The sequence below is a fragment of the Anomalospiza imberbis genome, chromosome 3 (assembly GCF_031753505.1).
Source record: "Anomalospiza imberbis isolate Cuckoo-Finch-1a 21T00152 chromosome 3, ASM3175350v1, whole genome shotgun sequence".
In the NCBI taxonomy this organism is placed as follows: Eukaryota; Metazoa; Chordata; class Aves; order Passeriformes; family Viduidae; genus Anomalospiza; species Anomalospiza imberbis.
In genome coordinates, this window is record NC_089683.1 from 109961352 (window position 1) to 109983812 (window position 22461).

The window sequence follows — 22461 nt, forward strand, 5'->3', positions numbered from 1 at the left end:
TCAGATCAAGGTGTTTATGTCACACTGCTCTTTAGGTTTAATTACATTTGGGGGTTTTTTACCTTCCAGCATGTTAAAAGTCTTTCGGCATTATGAGATTCTTAAGCAAGTTTTCAGGGTCAACTTTCATTTTGACTCTCGTGAATAACAAGTTTCATCTGGAAACTGTCTCATCATCTTGTTCATCTCTCTCCTCACATCACTGATGAGTGTGCCCACCAGCACAGGTGAGGGGCCTGTGGGGTTCACTGGCGACCTTCTGCTTGGGAGGTAGGAATTTTCTACCTCTTGTTTTCTTCAGTCCTCAGACCATGCATTCATGTGTGTTAAGAGCACTCTTCCCCTATGTCAGTTGGAAATAGTGAGGGACCTTGGTGGAATGTCGGTTTTTGAAAAGTCCCAGTGCTTACCCCAGCTGATGGTCAGCAAGGTAACTCCGCAGACACTGCATTTGTCACCCAGCTACTGCCTTCGGTGTCACCAGCCAGGAGTCACCATGAACTTCTTTATGGACGAGTGAGAAGAGACCCGGTCTTGGAGAGCTTGATTTCCCCTTTCTGGGTGCTTAGAGTAAGTATTTGTGTTGGCAAACTGCCCATCTAATCTGAGGACATTGAATGTGGAAAAGCAGCAATTTTTAATAAGGAGAAAGCGGAGAGCAGCGCCGCAGCCTCTGGTATGCTGCAAACAGGTTTTGTAGCCGTGTCAACACATGTGCAGGAGAGGCTCGGTTGCCCCGACGGATCTAAAGGGAGAAGGTGTGGAGGATAGCAAAGGTAGATACAAACCAAGCAAGATAAAAATCACTACAAGCTCTTTTCCAGTTGCCTGTTGCAGAAATGCTGCCTTCCCAGAGAGGCAGCAAATAGCGCAGTGCTTGGAGGGCTGGTTATAGCTCCCAGCTGCCCTGCTGAGATTATCAAGGAGTTATATCTAGTTTGGGTGGGATTTTTATTTTCATCCAGGACAGGGAGGCAGTTGCAGGACAGTATGTGCAATGACCTCCCACTGGGTTGTTTCCCCAGGCTGCATTGTTTGAACCATGAACACCCATGATGTTTTTGTGTATCCACAAAAGGCTCGTCCCAGCAGGGCTCAGCTGTGGATCCACTGAAGGTGAAGGGTCCTGCTGGCTGCCATGGTACCGTTTTAAGACCCTGCCTCTTTTTTGCTACATATCAGTCAAAGTTTAGCTTTGAGAGCAGGCTTGAGCTGCCTGGACCATGGGGTGTGTTGTGTGGCTTTTTGAGAAGCTTAAATCAAAGCTCAGCATCTTGGTCTGCACCACATACAGCTCTGCAGGAAAGGTACTTGTGGGAGTACCAACATGACTGTTCTAACTAAATCCTGACTCTTCTCAGGATTTTCAAATGGGCTTTAAGCTTAATGTTATTACAAAACATTTGTAGAAACTGCTCTTTTTTCTTCTTTAAACATCCCCAAAATGTGCTAGATATTGTAGGGCCTGAAGTTAAGTGCACAAGAGTTAGCTTTGAAGGGTTTAAACCCCAGATTTGAAATACCTTTGTCTAATAAGTTATGAAGACTGATGAAACCTCTTTTTTTAAAAGAGCCTGAATATTGGTGCAGCCTGAATATTGGTTCCACTTTAGAGGTGTTAACTATGTTAAGAGTTGATCTGCTTCTGTGTACTTGTTAAAAAAAAAAAAAAATAAAATAAACACACGTATTAAAAGTCTGTTCTTAATGGGAGTCAGCCATTCAAAACTCATTCTGCTTGTTGTACCTCTCAGATAACCCAGCCTGGCTTTACATCACACTGCAAACAACTGTGTGTTTGCCTTCAACAAAATAAGTTGGGAGTTCGGTGCTTTTAAAGTGCTGTAAGAGTTAAAGAGAACCAACATCTGTTTTTGTGTTGTAATGCTTCAAGGTGTTCTCACCTTTGGACGGAGTCTTTCAGAGTGTTGTTTTCAGAATAAACAAATACTCACAAAGAGGGTTCTTGTATTCTTGGAGCAAGAAATGCATCTGGTGCGATTCATCGGAAAATAGTATTTAGAGAGTGCATTCTTGACAAGGAGAGAAGGTTTTTCAGGTAAAACCAGTCTTCTGCTCCTACTGCTGTGTTTCTTCTCTGCTTTTGAGTTTGTGTCTCAGCTGACTGTGGTGGCAATCAGGAACCTTTTCCATGGACTTGTAGCTGCAGCACATCTTGTAGAGATTTCTTTTATTTCAAGCACCAGTGTTTCAGGTACGTTGCAGTGCTACAGCTGTTCTGTTTGTTGTGCATGGAGGCTCTCTTTTTCCTGCTCTTGGTTTGCTGGTGCATTTAACAACTGTCCATTGATAATCATGGTAATATGAAAAACCTATAAATAGAATTAATTGGCAAAATCCTGAATATTGTATGGCAACTGTTTTAACCAAGGAAGGGATATGGAGAGATGGTGGCTGACACTATTCTTTCTCTGTATGTTTCTGCAGGAAGAGAAATGGGATTGTTAAGAAGCAGTAGATATTGGCAATAGCATGTTACTGTGTGATATTTCACCCTTTCATGATCATTGTTGCATAATGATGTAACTAATTAACCTAAAGAAAGTGCTCACAGGGAGCCAGGAATGTATAAAAACACAAGTAACATTCATTGCACAGTAATTATGAGTGGCAAAAAAGTGACAAAACAAGAAAAAAAGAGCCTAAAGTTTTTAAAGGAAAGCTGATATTCAAGTAGCCGGTGATGAACTGGAATTCAGTGAGTGTTTGGAGAATGTGTAAAGGTTAACAAAATTGCCAGTATTTTTGTAGCCTGGGTGACTGGTGGGGTACAGCCTGGGCAGACAGATGCTCTGTCTGAGCCTTCAGGACCTACAGGATTGCGTCATTTGCTGGGGTTTAACTTTGCTCTTCAGAGGTAGCTCCTGGTGAGCACTCACCGTCCCGCCAGGCCCAGGATAACAAATAACATGCCAAGCGAATACAAGTGGTGTGGGAGAATATGTCACGGGCAGGCTATGGCATATTATTTTTCCATGTGTGTGGTGACAGCTTTTATGGCCTGGCAACAGATCTGCCTCTTTCAAGTATTTTATGTGAAACTTCATGAAGCCTCCAGCAGTCAGGTGTTGCCAATATTGCAGGTGTGCGCAAAGTCAGTGAGTGGCAAAACATCTCTTAATGCCCTGTGCTGTAACAGCTGAATGCATGACGATTTTTTTCCCTCCCTTTCCATTTAAAACAGAATGCTACAGATAGCTCCTCCAACTCCTCTCAGAAAAGGGAACAGCCTGTGCGAACTCTGGCTTCTCCTGCATCCTGCGAACATCGAAGAATTTGCACTCGTGGACACCTTCACGACCATTACAGCTCTGACCACTACCATCTAGAACAAGTAAGATTTCTTCCCAGTGTTGCTGCCTCTGTGTCTGCCAGAGTTTGCCGGTGTTTGGTTTTCCTCCACATGCCCGAGACAGTTCCCTCCTTTTGCTCTCCCCGTTTCCTTCTCATTTAGCTTTAAATGGCTTCCTGTTATTAAAAAAAGGGGTGGGGGGTAACACTGCATGTTACGCTGTACCACATGCACGCAGGCCAGTGTAGGACTGTGACAGTTGTACTCCCTCATGAGCCAAAGGCTGAAAAAGTCCGTGATGGATCACGGTGAAGGGCAATAAAGAAGGAAAGACAAAGCTGTTAAGTATTGGCTCTTCAGGAAGCAAGGAGACAGTGATTACCAGTAGCAAAATGAGCTTATTTATCTTTTCTCTCTCTTCATCTCCTTCCTACTTCCACAGTCAGTACCACGATCCTACCGGCACGTCAACTTTCCAGATGATGATGAGGAGATAGTGCGCATCAATCCTCGGGAAAAGATCTGGATGACTGGGTATGAGGATTATCGCCATGCCCCAGCACGAGGAAAGAACTTCGATCCTGATGACATGGACTCCTACGTACGTTTTGCCAAAAGCGAGGCCTCGAAACACGAATACACTTATCCTTACGTAGACAACTCGGACTTTGACCTGGGTGAAGATACCAAGGGTGCTGTGATAAAGACTCAACCTGTCAAATTCAAGCCCAGGCGGAAGGAAGATGGTGAGAGGTCACGGTGCGTGTACTGCAGGGACATGTTCAACCACGAGGAGAACAAGCGGGGTCAGTGCCAGGATGCTCCAGACCGCGTCAAGACTTGCATCCATCGAGTGAGCTGTATGTGGTGCGCAGACACTATGCTCTATCACTGTATGTCCGACCCAGAAGGAGACTATACAGATCCTTGCTCGTGCGACACCAGTGATGAAATGTTTTGCCTCCGGTGGATGGCCCTTATCGCCTTGTCTTTCATTGCTCCATGTATGTGCTGTTACTTGCCGCTTCGGGCTTGTTACCACTGTGGGGTCATGTGCAGGTGCTGTGGTGGAAGACACAAAGCTGCTGGATGACTACAGATGCATTCAAAGTGTTAGGTTTTTCCTGTAGTTCAAGGAACACGTTGGTTTTGGAGCACTGAGGTCACTCACTTTAATGCAGCCACTGTGCCCGACAGCATCCAGAAACCACCAGTTTGGATCACTTTACATTGGGTCGTCTGGGGCTCACACTGCATTGATTTGCTCATCAACTGTTCTAACTAACTAACCTACAGCATAGACTTTTGTATTATTAATCTGTAATCAAAACAGACTGTCTTGTACATGTTTCTATTTTTTTTTTCATTTAAAATGAGTTTGAGAGAAGAACTGCTTTAAATGGTGGTGGATTGTAGAACATCTCCAGGTTGTGTCTGTCTTGCCTCCGCTTGTGTGGTACCAACGGCATGTTAGCAAGCTTTGGCATTTCTAGAAATGGGACGGTGTAGTGAATGAGATCTCACTTGGAAGATATTTTAACTTACCGTCAAGCTATTGTGTGTGTATAGAAGGTGTGCTAGTAACAAACTTGTACCACAACACAGTATTTCTGTCACTGGTTTTCTTTGGGTTTTTTTGTTCTGTTTTCCAAAGCTAAAATAGCCATCTAAGCTGCAGTTTTCTCTTCTAGGGTCCATCGTCATTTCCTTCAGCAAACATCTTAAATTATTTCTCTGTTCCTAAAGCTCTGTGAACAGAAAGTAAGGCTCAGTTACCATAGTCACATAGCCTTTGAGAATCTGATAGTCCTCCTTACCTGTAATCATTTCAGACCACTACTTGAAAGGGAAACTTAAATTTTAGGCTTTTCTCTTTTCCCTAAATAACATTGGAAAAAATGTGTTTTCAGAGCTCTGCCCAAAAAGAAAGGGAACTTCATCATTAGACAGCAACGTAGAGATCTGTGAATAAAACACTAAGGTTCCAGATGAGGAAAATTGTTGATATGCAAAGAATTACTAACAATGCAATGTCAAAAGCACTATTATGGCAATTCTGGGGAAATGCTGCATTAAGTGGTGGATTATATGGAAAATTGTGTGTGTTTGTTTTCTGTATACATGAGCATGAGAACATTCGTGTCCACTGTAGTAACAACATTTAGCAGTCCAAGCAGGTATTGAAAAATCCAAAGCCAGGATGTTAACTACCACTTCCAGTCTGTGACCTGCGGTCCCAATCTGCCAGATTCTTCCACATGTCTCAGCACGTTGCTGTGAGCCTGTGTGTGGGATGGAGCACGTGAGTCCTGCAGGAGCCAGACTGAGGCGTCTGCCTGGCTTTCCCCCTCCCCAGTTCACCACCCAGGTTTATCAAGTGGATGCATAAGGTGCATACAGCAGGATAATATTACTTTAATTTTTTTTTTATTATTATTTTTTTTAATGTCATGTTGTCTTGTGTACAAGGCTTGTAATTAGCTTGGAAAAAGAGTATTTTTCTAATATATTACAAGGAATAGCCAAATAATTTTTATTAAAATTAAAAAAAAAAAGATTTAGCGCAGTGAGCTCTAACTAGCATAGTACAATCTGAATACTTTGAGGCAGCTAGGGATTGGCTTGTCAAAGCTGGCACTGCTGTTCCTGCCATAATTTCTTTCTGCAGTAAATTGCCAGTGGTCGCATGTCCTTTCCCTCCCTCTATTGCACATTGACATCAGTCTTAAAAGAGAGGATTTTTTTTTTTAATAATTAATTTGCCAAATAAATGTAAAAGGAACGCTTGCCATTCTTTCTTGGTGGAATGTCCCAACGGTTCCTCTGAGAGTTTATCACAGCTTTTTAGTCAACCGTGAATTAAGTATGCAATGTGCTTATTATACACTATGGAGTTGGGTAGGTTTAATTCATAGCAGCTACTGGGGATTCTTTTGGTTGGAGAAAAAAAAATTGAATGATAGTGGAAAAGGGATGGAGTGTTACACTCTGGGTGATGTGTCTGGGTTTGCTGAATGAAATATAAATATTCTGTGCCTAATAGCAGTTGACAAATCTCTCAATGGTGTCTAGTAAACATCAAGCCAGCCTCGTAAAAAAATAATTAATGAAACAACCTTTTATTTCTGTTCTCAAAAGTTGTTTCATGTAAACAAACATCTGTAAGATCTTCTCTCTATAAAGCACAACACTACAAAAAGATCTTACAGTTTTTTGTCCGGTCTTGAAGTGCCCCTATTTATTTAAGTAAAGTAGACATACTCCAAGCTTTTCTGTATGTCTGAAAATAAAAGTTATTAAAAAAAGTCCCTCTTTTTTATTTTTTTTCTTTCCCTCCTTCTTCCCTCTTCTCTTGGGTTTTTGTAGTACTTGTAGATTTTGCTCCGTACGTTGTTTGGTTCGTGATGGCAGTGGTGTAAGGGCACAAGGATAGAAATGGGTGTCTTTTTGTAAATATTTCTCCTTAATTTCCACACTGCTGCTGAACAGTGTGTAGCATTCTCCCAGTCAGCTTTGCAATACTGACATCAATCATTTGAGAGAAATTATTCAGATTTTATTTTTGTATCTGTGGTAACAAAAACATTAACCAATTTTTTTTTCCTGTTGTGGAAAGGTTTTGGTTTTTTGTTTGTTTTTTTTTTTTTTTTCCAAGCTATTGCTCACGTTAACAAATTAAAGTGCCTGAAGCCTCATCATTATGTATCTATATACTAAAAGTTAAAACCCTGTTGTATTGATTTTTATAAGCCTTTTTACCTCTGTGTAAAAAAAAAAATATATATACAAGTGTATGATGTACATTTTAGTTCTTAACTTCTTTTTTTATTGTTTCTAATATGTATGATCCGTGTAGCTATTGCTTTAAAATGTACCATGTAAATACAAATACATCATATCAAAATGATGCCGTTTATTGTCAAAAATACGCCGTTTATTGTTCTTGAGGTGGCTGGGGACTGAGGGGGAAACAGAACGGGGGCATCTCCCGAGCTCAGGGTTTCTAAGGGAAAAAAAATTGCTTTATTTTACAATTCTGGGTGGCAAAGGCTGCTAAGCCTTGGGCACGGGCCATTCTCATCCAGACACAGCAAGGGAGGACGAGGATGGGTGGGTTTTTCCTGGTGCTTTTGAGGTGTTTTTCGGATGTTTGGCGGGAGGACGTGTGGCGGCCCCGGTAGCCCTGGCAGCGGCCAAGGCTCCCTCCTGCTCTCCCTGCTCTTCTCCCCTGAGGCCTCACCCCGCGCCCGCCTTTGGGCTGAGCTGGAGACGCCGCAGGGCTGTTGTTACTTCATTTGACTTTGTTTCACCTCAGCAGGGCTCTGAGGAGGAGCGGGGAGCGGGGCAAGGCCACAGGTGTGCCTGCCGAGCGAGGCCCGTCCCGGCTGGGCTGCCGAGGGCCCGCGGGCGGGTTTGCGGCCGCTGGGAAGGAGAGATGCCTGAGGGGCCTGGCACTGCCGTCCCTGCTCAGACAGGTCTAGCATGGAAAGAGAATAGCCCAGTTTAAATGGCTACCAGGCTGCCACCAATCAGTGCGGGAAATCAGGGAGAAACCAGTGAGTATATCTGAAGCTTTATAATTATTTCCATCGGCTTGGTCAGGCCAATACCGACCACGTCCGCAGAGCCCAGGTTTATTTTTATAATTATTTCCAACGGCTTGGTCAGGCCAATACCGACCACGTCTGCAGAGCCCAGGTTTATTTTTCCACAGGTAAGTGATAACAAAGTTGTTGCTCCTCTTTTATGTGCTGCTGGTTGTTTTGCTGCTGAACAACAAAGCTGCCTCAGGCAGTATGTAGGAGAGGGGGCAAAGAGCACACTTTTTATTCATTTATATTTGTTTACATATTCCTAGAAACGTGATGTGCTCATATAAACAGAGATTTCTGTGTGCATTTATTATACAACTGATGGTATGTGTATGTTTTTTAAGAAGATGCGCAGCCCTCATGAGAAATGCTCAGTGTGGGTCAGGTGCTGTGTTCAGGACTCTGCACACAAGATCATTCAGTTTGTGTTGGTGTTTGACTCCATCAGCAGCAAAGTTGCAAAGTATTGCTCACAGTCCATCGCTCTATAACTAATGAACTCCAACCCTATTCCCTGGCCATTTGGATTTAGCCCATCCCAAAAAATGCCTGGCTAAAGCCATGTTTCTTGCAGCCTGCAATGTCCTCTTGCTTTCATCCATGAATCAAATGTGTTGCTTATGCCTGGAGATTCCTAAACTGAACGAGAAAATGTTACATTTGGGCACTGAATCTGTGGAAAATGCAAGTGCCATCAGGATAGGAGGTACCATGAACATCAACCAACTTTCTGCAGCATAATTTACTCCTGTTGTCTGTTTGGGACAGGTACTGTCCTCTTGGTAGCATGCAATCACAGAGACTGAGATTGGAGAGGACACAGATACTGTAAGCTTTCAGCCATATGAAACCATATGTTGAATACTTTATGGTTAAAAAAAAAAATCTAGTTCACTAGTAAATGTAATACAAAATACATTTTAGAATAATGTCCTCACCCAGGCTGAGCTTTAGGGTCTGACAAATGCAGCTTGGCATTTTCTAGCAGGGACTTGACACCAAGTGTGCAGCTACCATCGCCTGGCTCATAGTGGCTCTCCAGGCATCTCCTTTCTCTGCTTAAGCAGCAGCTGTGCTGACCCAGCTCACACCCAGGCTTTTCCCTTAGGGAGGCATCCTTGCTTTCAGACAAACCCAGTTCCACCTGTGTGAATTGTTCACATAGCCTGTGAAACTAAGGAGTCAGAGGGTAAGGAGAGGATTTTCTTGACTGCTCCCTCAGGAAGCCTACAAAAGCTTCTAAGAAGCCTCTCCTCGTAGAAGCAGCATCAGGTCAGGAATGGCAGAGTGAGTGGAGGGCAACTGCAAGGGGTAACCAGTGTGGGTTCCTCCAGCTTTGTTCTTCTCTAAGGGACAAAGGTAATGAGCATTTCTCAGCAATGCAGCTGCCTGGCATTGCCTTCAGGGGCTGGATGCATGAGGGGAGTTCACCTGGCCTTCTTCAGTCACTGGGTGGGAGGCTTTTCTCTGCTTGGAGAGCTTGTGATTTAAATGGGCAAATCAGACTTATCCCTGTTGTGAAAACAAGTCCAAGATTTTGAATGGCTTCCATAAAATCATCTGGGGGGTTTGTGACACAGTCTGGCTTGGAGTACCCTGAGCACAAGTTCACCACCATCTTCATCCAAAGGTTATTTCTTCTATCATCCTGGAGATGAATCAGGAGGTTTGGGCTTTGTCTGGAGCCTCGCTGCATGGAGCACAAACCAAGCTGCCAGCAAGGGGTATGTAAATCTTCTTTCTCTGCTAATTCCACTTAAAAATGTAAATTTGAAATAGCTGTCAGGATGCCTGGAAACAAGAGGTATCGTTGCATGTGTTCTCAGTACTTATCACAGACAGAATTTTGTCTTCTTGTAATAAAAGAAATGCAGCCTTTTACTGTGAGAGCAACAAGGAGATGCTTTCCTTTCTTTAGCACATGATGTTAGGTGAGTTAACATCCTCCTAACACCTTGTCCTTTTCCAGGATGTATTTAGGCAATTAAATTCCTTAGAATCTTGATGACATATGTGGAAATAAATAGAAAAATGTTTGGCTTCCACCCAGAGACAAGATATTTAAATGGTGGAAAGTATGTGTATATTTTTGGGGTCGTATACTTAGATCCCCACTAATATTTTTAGTTGCTTTCCTGCAGTAATGCACAACCATCCCATGCCATTCATCTCATTCCCTGCTTGTAAATTCATTTAGGAAGAGTTGACAGACTTTGGTTTGGCTTCTGTTAGATTCCAAGCCTGCTGCCTAACGTCATGTGAGATGGGATCTCACAGCAGCGCTCTGGGTGGTTGTAAGGAGAAAGATTTGTGAGGACTGCAACACATCCCATTTCTCTGCCTGAGCCATCACAGCTCTGTGCTCCGAGGTGGCAAGGAAAGCACAAAGTGATTTTCAGACTGAATGTAATTCATGTAATCACCCAAGGAGTCACTGATGTTAGGAGTAAGTATCATTGCCTCGGGGAGCAAGAATTAATGCATACTTCAGGATGGATAAGACACTGCCAAGTCATACACAGCCTTAAACTTAATTCTTATCTAGATTACTTTATTATTAATTAAATAGAAAATGTCACATGAAGTGCTGTTCCTTTTTGTGCATTTTCTGAGCTTATGTCACGATGAGCTACTGAATTGGCCAACATCTGTTTTAAGGCAACTGACAGGACTATCAGGCTTACTGCTTTGAGCAAGCACTTTGCTGATTTTCACACTCTTAATTTCCTCACTTCAGTGTTGTGGCAGGGTTATCTTATTAACTGATAGAGCTCTTGATGTGACATTTTAGTCGTAAAAAAGAACAGGGATGGGGAACTTGTCAATACAGTGAGACCCTTGAAGTATCAAGTCTGATATGTTTCCAAATGTACCCTATCTTCAAATCAGAGATTTCCAGTACGCAGATTACATTTAGCTCCGACCTCATTCAGAAACTAAAAGCTCAGACACTTCTAAAGTTTGAAGCATTATCATCCTTGTGCCCCAGAGAGTAATTTCCAACTTTAAAAGCTCCAGAACAACTGAACGCAAGTGATTTCACTTTAAAAGTGCTTACTCTTTACAACTTCCTGAGAACAATGATAAAAGCCAGGTTACAAAGTATAACTTTCAACCACATTCTGCAAAAGTGCAGGCCACAACTTAGAGCAGAGAGTATTTTGGTGTGGGCAGCCAAAAGAAGCAGTGCTTTGCTGGTTTTCTTCAGGAGTCTGAACATTGCAAAAGTCAAATCCCAATAAATTAGTATTAGAAAACTCTGAACAGATAAAACAAAAAAGGAAATAGAAGTTAGGACTGAATGCAGATGCGGGAAATATGGTTCATCCTAGATATGAAACATAAGAAATAGAATCTTCTTTTTGTATTCCTTTTCTTTTGAGGGATACCTAAAAGGAAGCTCCCATTGTCGCAGTAATGTATGGGCATGGGGTCTGATGTTCCAGCTGGAATGCCCCCAGCAGATTCCATGTGTTCCTGCCAGGAAGGGTGGATGGTCTGTGCCTCCAAAGAGGAGCGTTCGGACCAGCACCATGTTTCAGGCTGTCAAACTGCAAATGTGTATATGGATATGTATATACATATCCTTTTGGAACAGAAATCCAAAATTACCAACATGATCTAAAGGCCTAAGTGATAGCTACCCTCTAAATAACTACATAAGCAGGTAAAACTCCAGCTGGATGGCTGACCCTGGTGGTTTGGCAACAATGAATGGGGTTTTCTGTGCAGTGACCCCAAATCTTGGGGTTGGCTGCAGGATTTCTCTGTTCGCTTAATGAATAGATCTCAGTGAACATCCTCATCTAGAGCATAACCCCAGAACCTTATTAAGTGGTTGAGCCAGCCACAGAAATGAGAAGGCTTCCAAATAGTAAGCAAAATAGCAGTAGGATGAAGCAGAGAGATATATTCTGCTCAGAGGAGATTTCTGCTTTGCTGTGGCTCGAGGGTCATGTGCTGGATGGTCAGCGATGCTGTTTCTAGGCGCCCATTGACTGGGCTCTGGGGAAACCATGGGCATTTTGGCAAGCAGGAAAGCCTGTGCATTCATTCATCTGTCTGAAATGGAGGGGTTTGTGGTAAGCCATTTGGCCAGAGCAAGGCAGCCTTTGCAACAGCGCCAGTTCCACAGTTTAAATACAATTTCTGCCACAAGGCATAGTTGTACTTCCACATGTGGCCAGAAATGCCACAGGCCTGGAGCAGGCTGCAGGGTGAGCAGAGTCCTTACACCTACCCCTGTCTTTGCCGAGAGATCTCTGCAGAGAGATTTGAAGGGCTGCAATGTGCCAGAGAGGTAGCAAAAATACCACATACATTTAATTTCAAAACTCTAGCAGCCATCCCCAGTGCAATGCTATTTGCTGCATTTGTGCTTCTCTAGACTTGGAATAAATGGGCTCCTTCCAGCAACAGGTAGGAGACAACTGGAGACTGTTCTCCAGTCCCCTGAGGTAAAATCCTAATTCCACTTAAGTCAGTGGCCAAAGACCCGTACACTAAAGTGAAGCCAGGATTTCTTTCCTGGGATTTGAAGGGTTTGGATGCCGGTATCTTAAGGCTTGACACCCAAAGCACCTCCTCCACTGGCAGCTCTCTGAGGTGAACTTCCCATGCTCTTGTTCAGCCTGGAGGAGACTGAGGGAAGATCTCACTGCAGTTACAACTTCCTCGGGAGGGCAAGAGGGGCAGGCACTGATCTCTTCTCTGTGGTGACAGTGACAGGACCCAACGGAACGGCCTGAAGTTGTCCAGGAAGGTTTAGGTTGGATGCTGAGAAAACTTCCTTCATCCAGAAGGTAGTTTGGCACTGGAACAGGCTCCTCAGGAAAGTGATCCCAGCACCAAGACTGACAGTTCAAGAAGCATTTCGACAACACTCTCAAGCACATGGTGTGATTGTTGGGTTGTCCTGTGCAGGGCCAGGAGCTGGACTATGGTGATCCCTGTGGGACCCTTCCAGCTGAGGATATTCCATCATTCTCCTTCCCCCATCCTCCTCAGAGACACTGGATGCAATAACAGTCTACATCCTTAAAAGGGGATTTCTTCTACTACACTGTGCACCAGCTCCCCAGTTCTATCTTAAAAGGACTGTTTGAAATGGGAGGCACTTTCTGCTGCTGCAAAGGAACAAGTGTCCTAGTGACAGCTGAGGGGTTTGTGGGACCCTAGGATCACTGATTTTAAACTTAGCACTTGTTTTTGTTTTCTTTTTTTTTTTTTTTTCCTGTGCCAAATTACCAGGACATTTCATTTACTTGGACCTTCACAAAAGAAATATAGGTAGGAGGAGTAAACAGTTTTGACTTAAAAAGTGACAAATTGGCAGGGAGGTTCGCTCAGCCACCTCTCACTTGTTTTTGGCAGCTTGCAGGGTTTCCAGCTGGCAGCAATTATTTCTGATATTAGGTTGAAATTCCAATCAAAGTTTTTTTTAAAAAGGCTGAAAGGATGCCTGTGTACTAACAAGCATTACCAAAAGGTCCTGCAACAAAGAAGCACCTCTGAGAGGACTGTGTTTTCAAACCCACTCACATACATAACATTTTAAGAGCTGTCACCATCAGAGCACTTTTTATGGCCAGTTTCTGAAGGAAGTGGTTGTAAAGATGTGGCATGAAGAGCAGCAAATCCAGGTGCTGAGCAGAGAGCTTTTGAACTTAGAGCAAATGCGTGATACTTTTTTCTAACCAGAACAACTGCTGTTTGTGACCATCTGAACTTTGAGCTACAAGAAAATGTCTTTTGGGTTCATCAGGCTGATATCCTGTCTCTAACCGCAGCCTGTACCAGATACTTCAAAGGGAAAGAATACAAGAAACTCTGTATTAGAATCATCTGCTAGCAGAGGAAATTTCTTCCCAACATCAGACAATTTGTCATTGATTTATCCCCTCAAACAGGAAAGTTTATGTGCCTCTTAAAAAAAAATCCAGTTGAATGTTAACAGTGATGTGAGTTTATTCATTAACCTTAACAAATCTGAAAATATTTGAAATTTGAAAAAAATTGAAATATATTTGTTTTCTCTAAAATAACAACTCTTCTACCATTTTCTCTGGTGGTTTTCCTAGTGCTGAAATGACAGTTTAAGGTTTTTTTCCAGCCACCTTTTTATACAGATTGCCCTTGAAATGTGACGATGTTCAGGAGCTGCAGCCCTATGGCAGCTATTTTGCAAATAACAGTGTCTTCTCCTCCAAATCCTTCTCCTGGCAAGAGTTTTAATCCTCTTTTATGGATCCTGTAACCATCATTTCCGGATTGTTGGGGTGATACTGTGTTCTTATCATTGTACAGTTTCTCTGGTGCCTCCTGTATGTCAAAGACCCAAAAGATTGAGCGTATGAGGCAGGTAGTAAAAACACAACAATTTATTGGTTTGTTTGTTTGTTTGTCACATTGCTGACATTGAGCTGGATTTATAATATTTGTTTTCTAGAACTGAGATGCTTTCCAAAGTACAGTTGTGCTGTAGCTGTGAATATAAACTAGGATGAGCAGGGTGTCTGACAGGAAGGTGTAAAATCTGTATTTAGGCTCAATGGGCTTTGCACTGAGAGGTGTTGAATGTCTTGATTTTTTCTGGAACCCATGAGCTTGGTAGGTGTAAAACACTGGCCCCGCTGGGGTCAATGGCAAACTTCCCACTGACTTTAGTAAAGTATAATCACCCCCAAAATACAGGGTTAGGACACTAATTATTGGCAGCTATTTTTCTAAGAGCCTGGCTAATGCACAGAACAATATCAGAATGCCTCTGTGGGTTTTATTTCTTTGTGCAAAGGTCTATGCATTTTCCCAAAACCTGTAATGAAATACAGAAAAATTCTGCAGCCTAAGTTGCCATCACAACCCATTTAAGGGTCATTTATTCGGTCTTGGTCACCAACAACACGAAGACCTGCTTTGCTTAATACAAGGCCTGGTCAGCTGAGCAGGTCAGCCAAATAGTAGCAACTTGGTGGTTCTGCTGCAGAAACTCACTAGTTGATGTTTGGATCCTAATGTGAGACTTCTAATTTGGTCATGTAGTGAATTTTAATTGCTTCAACACAAATTACAGATGAGCAACATCTCTGGAAACCAGGCCACAGATCACTGAAAATAGTAGGTACAGGGCTCTTTAAGATGTGGGTCCTAAGGCTCTGCGCCTCATTGAATTTAATTACAGCTTGGAGTAGAAAGAGACACACAATTTCATTTTTGGCTTGGTTTCTTACAGATTTGTATTTGCACCATTAATCTTCTGCTTGTCCTGTCCATTGCTCCAGTAATGCTTCTTGAGCCACATGTCCAGGGAAAACCAAACTGAGGTCTCAAAGACATTCATTTCCAACAGGCTTCATAAAAATAGGCATGTGGGTAAAACAGAGTGTTCTTAGTATTCTTGCTGAGCTCATCCCTGATTAGACACTGGGCAAACAGTGTGGGAAAACCCTTGTTATGAGTGCCTTACCTGTGGATAAACTCAGCTGGCAGTCATGCCCTGCTGGACACTAAACAGCCACCTCACAAGAGCAGCTTTGCTTTCACACCATACCTCTCACTTAAACAGCCAGTCATGCTCAGACACATCCTTTAGAAACCAAGCCCGTTTATTTCATCACTTGTGGAATACTTGTTTTAACATATACCAGTGATATCTAGGAGGGAAGTGACATGTTTTCCCAATCAGAGCAAAGAAATGTGTCAAGTAATGCCCTGTTTTTTTTCAGTCTGACTCTAGCTGCTAGAGGGTCTGCTTCACAATTTGTTAGTTCAGCTGCGAGTGTTGGCTGCATCTTTGAAGGACTGTAGGTGGATGATTTTTTTTGTTGTTGTCAGATTGAAGTCTGCTTTCACCTTTTTTACCACTTTCGTGCATCAATATCAGTATTTTTCCATCTATGAAGCTAAATTATTGTAGCTGCAAAGCCAGTGATTCCAAGAGATTTCTCTGGGCTTCTGCTTGTATGATGAGAGAGATTCCTGTGCTCCAAAAGGCTTAAAATGTCTGGATCTTGCTAATAATAACAGCCCAAAAGGGAATAGTCCAACTGACTCTATGTAGGCCAGACTTAATCAATTAACACACTGAGATAATGACATACCAGCCTGTGGAGCCTTCTAAATATAATTGTGTGTGAAGAAGGCCACTGGCTACAGGATGGCTTCACAAGTTAAATAGCACAGAAGTGCCAATATTTAGATCTGGGATTTCCAGAAGGCCACACAGAGACAAAGAGCAGCAGCAACTTCTGAAGAAGCGTGCATCTTTCCAGGCTAATATCTCTACTGAAAGCACAGCTATGGGGACACTGGGATCAGCAATTTATTTCCACTGCTGTCCTTTATGGCTGGTGGTTGCAAACTGATACCTGCTGGAGTTGTTCAGCCAATGGGGTTGTTCCCACGTACATCGTTGCAGAGCACACGGAAACTTTGCTTGCCTTGGAAGTTTCGGTCGTACACGCCGCCGTATTGTTCGAGCTCATGTGAGCTGAAGTTTGCATAACAGCTCTTAAGAAAGTGGGCCTCAAAATGTCAGAGGGAGCCCCCTTTCATGTAGAAGATGAAAGCCACATTGTCTTGGCTGAATTCCAGCATCTATCCTTGTGTGTTCGAGCGGATGATGGAGGATTTCTGGTGGTGGCTCCTGAACCGGGTGCCCTTTTACAGCCAATAAAGCTGAGTTGATTTGCCTTGATTTTGCCGTGGGCTAAGTTGGGTACAAAGGGGTTACAGTAAACTCTTAATTGGTGGCTGCTTGAATGTGTGTGCGAGCCCCTAGTTCACCCATGTGTACAAGGAGGGCAAAATAGGGGTACCTTCCTTTTTCACCCTTTTGTCTAATCTGGTTTGATTGTAAGATCTTCCAGGCAGATTGTTACCGCATGGTTGCACATTGTCTGCTGTGCTGGGGACCCTGGTTCCAGTGGTGTATAACAGCCCTCAGGAGCTACTCTCAAGTGAATAAAATATGACCAGCGGAGTGGTCTGAGTAATCTATCAAATAACCCCCAGCTCCACCCACATACAGCTCCTCCATATGAATCCTGAGTTTAATTAAAAGAATCTAAAGAATGGTAGGATTAGAGTGATTTTGGTTGAGCACTGAAGATTGATGTAACCTCAGAAGCTCCCCATGCTGTTCCTCCAGGCTTGGGGTTTCACATTGTTGCTGGCTAGTCTCCAAAAGACCAGGACTAGGTTTCTAGCTGCTCTATGGAGGCTATGCCAAACTACAGGTTTAAATATTCATTGCATTCTTCACATGCCAAATCATCTAAATTGGAAAGCAGGAGTCTAAGATTTTGCAAAGCTGCTCTTGCACAAAAAGACCATTAAAAATTCATCGTGACAGAGAAAAACCAACAACATTGCCAGTAGTAGGGAACTTTCTGTTGACTTGGCTAATGCTGTGTGGAGCTAACCCACATTAATCCACTTAAATGGAAGGGTGAGCCTGATCCAGTAAAAGCAATAAATCCTCTTTTAGAGCTGACCAGACTCCAGTTGCACTATAGGAGAACCAGGCTGAATGGCAAAGCGTTGGCAGGAGGTAACTGGATGGGGCCTGAATTTCCAATGCACCGGGTAATTTAACCCACAGCATCCCCTTTCCTTTATATACACAAGCCACTTGTGGGTAGGACCACATCCCAAAGCTCTTGGCACTAGTGGGGGAATGATAGACTGCAGGATGGGGAAACTCCCTGCCAATACAGAACTGGAAAGGTTGAAGTAGCTCTCTGTCATCACAGGGACTGGGTACCTGGGATGCCTGTGTTGGAAGAGTTATTGTCCCAGGCAGCTCAAGCAAAAGGGGTGAAATGCAGGGAGCAGAGGTGGACAGAGAAACACCTGACCTGGAGCTGTTGGGGCTCTGTCTTGTCTTGGAGGCAGCTTGCAGATGTTAAGAGAGAATGGTCATCTGCTGCTGCCTTGCTATGGGTGAGGGACTAAGTGGGGTGCTGTTAAACTCCACAGAATTACATACTAAGTGGGGTGCTGTTAAACTCCACAGAATTACATCTGAAGCTGAACTGGCCTGGGAGCAAGTGGATCTGCATGCCTGGGAAGTGGCTGTTACTATCAGAGTGCAATTTTCTCAAGGCTGACCCATGACATGGAAATAAACCCAGACTGGGTGAATATCTCTGTTTCCTTATTCCTCTGAGAAACTGGGCCTGAATTTAAAAGGCTGTTTAACACTTTGAAGCCACCCACAGTTCTGTCTTTGCCTCCCACGCAAGCTCCAAGGAACTGACTCATTCCCACCGTATTTTCAGCTGTGCGTAGATCCTGCTCACAGCTTGGGAAGTTCCCCGTTCAGCCAAGCAAATCAAGTGCACATTGTGACTTGAGTTAGCTGAGCTTGAAAGGGTTTTGCGACACCGACTCACAGCCGACAGTATCTGAAGACATCTGGCCTGCCTTTCAAAGTCGAGTAGGGGCCATATTCTTGAGTTAGCTGTATAATTTATGCCTTATCTGCTGTTCTCTGTTCTTGATGCTTCCTTGTGTTAAATAGCTTTTTGTGAAAATAAGTGACACTGTCATCTGCTGTTAAATGGAAAGAGGTCTGCTCACAAGCAGGCATTCACCTCTCCTCTCCTCTTCCAGGTGGCAAACTCTTGTTTCTCTTGCCATGGGGACACTGTTTTGGGTTTTGCAGAGCTTTTAAGGATGGGAATGATACATACAGCTCTGGATGGTTTGTGACTCAGGAAAGCTTTTCTACAAGGGGGGATGTAGGGTTGTCCCTCTGTCTCTTGACAATCTGGTGAGCTGAAATGTTCTTTCCAGTTTGGACTAAAGTCCTGACATCCCTGGATTTCTTGCTCACTGATTCTTTCACTCCTGAGGAGAATAACTCACTTCTTGCTGACATCATGCTGTCCTCCCGCTATGCCGAATCCACTGTGAGTCTTTAAAGCTTCATGCTATGCCTGAACAATTACACCCACGTTTTGACTGGGAAACAGAGACAGATGAAGGCAGTTAGAAGGAGGACGTGGGAGCCTTGCCTTCTATTTTCCTGTTCTTCACACTGGGCTCATTACTGCCATCTTTCTGCCTGCCTGGTAGCAAATTTCCAGCAAATGTATTGGGGTCACCACTCCCTGCTTCTCTGTAGAAAATAACTCTGGTCTATTTGGGCTCTAGACCACTTCTGCATGCTGTTACAGCACAGCACAGTCTTTACAGATAAACATTTGCAGGTTTGTAAGCACAGTCCTACTCACTACATCATTACAGAAGAGAGGAGGAGTAAACATCCTTTGCTGTACAAAGGAATTGTCAACAAACTCGGAGAGAAGAGGAGAAATATCCCAAGGCACCCTCCATTTTTGGCTTGTTACATTTGCTTTCTTTCATGTTACTTACTGAACGTTTGCCCCCTCTGCAAAAATCCAGGGCAAAAGCCTGGCTGTTGTCTGCACTATTAACTAATGAAGTCAGGAATTTACCTCTGTCACCACCTGGGAATTGAATAATATAAAACCCAGCTCCTCTGTCCTTCTGGCACTGGGCTGAGTTCCATCAGCTTCTGAGGAGCTTTTAGGAGTGCAGAGTCCTGACCTGCTCACAGTGGCTAGTATGAGCTGAGACATGAATAAACAATAAAGGAGATAAAGGAGAGGCTGGGTTGAAAGCAACAGCTGTTTCCTATGGACTCTTGAATAAACTCCAGCTCCTCTTGCTGATGGCCTGGGTTTTTGTCGTTGTGCAAAGGAATGAACTGCTCTGGGAATTGCATTCTGATATGAGAGCAGTGGTGTTTGTGTATCACTAAGTATAAAGGGTCTGCTAAAAAACTTCTAAGAAGAAAAAGACGTCTACTTAATAATGTATTTATTTCAGGTAGTTCCCAAACTTTTAGCTGTGTTATCTCACTTCAGCTGCGGTTCTAGAAGTAGAGTTACACCCAGACTTGCACATGTAGCTCTTATATGGCAAAGAGCAAAGTCCTTAGCCCAAGATAGCCTTTTGCTGACTCCAGATGTGCTCCTCTGCTGTAAACACTTTGGAGGCCCAGTGCTACATTACATAAGCCACTCAGAGGTTTTAAGATTCATTTCACCAGGAGCAATCCCTTCTCTGTGTAACTAAGGAAAAGGTTTGGCTTGAACCTGTTGCTATAAGGAATTTCTAAAGCTGGGCTTGAGGGAATGACTCTGTTAGTTAAGCATGAGCCTCTGCTCTGCTCTACCCCCACGAGTTCATATCAAGTTTTGGAGTTTTAGGCATTTACTCCTGTTTTCCACCAGTGGAGCAGAGAGATGAGCTTGGCCAGAAGTGGATTTTCCTTGTACTTCCATTGTGTAAGCTCATCCCATTTGTTTGGAAATCAAGCATTTTTCTTTTATAGAGAGGTAGAGGTTTTGGTTATCTCAATAGTACAGCAAGAGAAAATTCTAATATCAGATCCAGGAAACAAATAAATGCAATATACCTTAATGCAACAATGTCCGCTGCAGTTTACTAGTACCACGTTACTGTATCTGAAAATCCTTTAGAAAGTCTGTTCACTCAGGTAATCTCTTACTTTGGGAAGACCTGGTCACTTTTATTTATATGTGTAAATCCTCCCATTCCAGATTAGCAAGTCCCTATCCTCCCTCTCTGTCTCCCAGCTGAAGAAGGATGGCTGAAAACTGCCATTGACACTGTCCCTGTAGAGGCCTTCCCCACAAAAATAAAGATCTTTTGGGGAGCTAGAATCTCACATAGCCCCATTTTTAATTTGTAATTTTTCCTTTTTCATTTTTTTTTCAGCAGTGTGTATAACCTGTTTTAATATGTGAATAAGCAGAACCTGTAGTGGGTCCACTGGTGTGTCTCCCTCTTCAATATGAGGCATTTGTCTCCATCTGCAGTGGGAATTGAGGGCAGCTGGGTCTAGTGGGCCATGCTGTGGGCCTCTTTGGACTCTCTGGGCTGGCTGCAGGGTGCCTGGGTGCTGGCAAACTGGTCACCTTAGGAGAACAGAGCATACCAGCCCCATCTCCCCAGTGAACAGAGAAATGGAGCTATGACTCCATCCACGGTGTCTGTATATTCCTTTTTTATAGGGGGAAGGGTAGGTAAAATCCCTGGGAAAGTGAAATCTAAGGGTAATCAAGCCTTAACACTTCCATTTGCATATTTGAAATAAGTCATACCTTGCCTTAGAGCCAACCTAAATATATAAAAATACAAAACTGCTAAATTTCTAAGGCTGTTTCTGAAGTCGGTGTGTTTAAAGTTCGATATTAGTTAGAAGTCAAGTAAATTCCTTCAATATTTCATTTTTAATTTCTCTTTTCTATTTTTTACCAAGTCTTGCTCTCTCAACTGCTTTCCTGAAGCTCTTTTTTGTTTATCCTACACAATTTCCTTCCTTCCTTCAAGTCCAGACCCCCTTGCTCCCCTGGGACTTTGTATGATAGCTAGGCACTAATCATGTACTTCTGCCCCAGAAGCACAGATAGGGGCTTCCTCCCCCTGCTTCCAGTCAAATGAGGATGTAAGGCATAATGGTAATCTTAAACAACACTGCTATTCATTGTTTGAGAGATCTGGGAAATATCCTTGAATTCAGCTTGCTAAATTAGCTGCTTCTTGAGTAACCCACAGCTGCTGCGTATCTGTCCCATTACATTTTACAAAAATGCAGCAGTTCTCATTACGTATGATATTCTCTAAACATATGGACCTTCCACTAGTTTATGTCTCTGTGTAGCTCTGTTGCCATGAATGTACACACAGAAACAATTTCTTTTGTACTTAAAAAAAAAAAAAACAACCAAAAAAAAAAAAAAAAACACCCCAAAAAAAAATCTTGAAAATAGATTAAAGACAGGGATTTGCAATTACTCAGATGGAGCAAAGATGTTGGAGTTCTTTAGAATACAGCCTTTGTCAGGAGCCAATACTTAGATTAAAATGTTGCTTCTGGCAGTAAAAGTGTAACTACCAGTGGTTTTAAAGCTTCATCCTGCCTGTTGTGCACATGAACATCTCCCTTGAAGCTGGCAGGCATCGCCCTGTACTTGCAAATATTGAAAATCAGATGGACCATCAGTGTAAGGTGATGCTTAACTGTCTGTAAGGCAATGACATGTGTTTGGATTTGGTCTTGTGTGTTTTCTCCTTCATATTGATTTACAGTGGAATTTGGCTTGCAAGAAAATGTATTTCTGATGTTACTGTGTTTACACTTCCTACTCTTTAATAACTTCTCTGCATGAGCAGGGAACTTAAACAAATCTTGAAGAGAAAGGTTTCTGTGTCTCCTCCCTCTTGTGCAGGCTTTGTCCTTCAAAATGGAGCAGCCATGAGGAAAACCCAAACTTCCATCTTTACTGTGTTCCTTGGGACATAGCTGGTTCCAGCAGGGAATAATTGAAGCATCAAGTACTTTAACTAAAAATTCAGTGCTGAACAAGGGAAAATTTTCTTTGTACCCCAAAAAATCTATTCAATGCCTCTGATCCTATTCAGGGTTTATTTCATTGACTTCAGGAGGAGTCTGGCCAGGCATGAGCATCTACTGTACTCTAAACCTTGGGAGAAGTGCCA

The 22461-nt window shown here is 43.0% G+C and overlaps 2 protein-coding genes and 1 long non-coding RNA gene across 4 annotated transcripts in view; all 3 read left to right on the forward strand.

Moving 5' to 3' along the window:
- The window catches only part of SPRED2 (sprouty related EVH1 domain containing 2), a 59449-nt gene extending 52229 nt beyond the window's left edge, over window positions 1–7220 (forward strand). For both annotated transcript variants that reach the window (XM_068186366.1, XM_068186367.1), the window contains exons 5-6: window positions 3206–3355; window positions 3756–7220. In XM_068186366.1, the coding sequence (XP_068042467.1) occupies window positions 3206–3355; window positions 3756–4406 (801 nt within the window). In that variant the 3' untranslated portion in view covers window positions 4407–7220. The remainder of the gene's footprint in view (window positions 1–3205; window positions 3356–3755) is intronic.
- Window positions 1–22461, forward strand: part of RAB1A (RAB1A, member RAS oncogene family) — a 152262-nt gene that overhangs the window by 62024 nt on the left and 67777 nt on the right. The window lies entirely within an intron of this gene.
- On the forward strand, window positions 7958–19294 carry LOC137469998 (uncharacterized). Its single transcript, XR_010996862.1, has 2 exons — window positions 7958–9264; window positions 17921–19294. It is a non-coding gene; the product is annotated as an uncharacterized lncRNA (long non-coding RNA).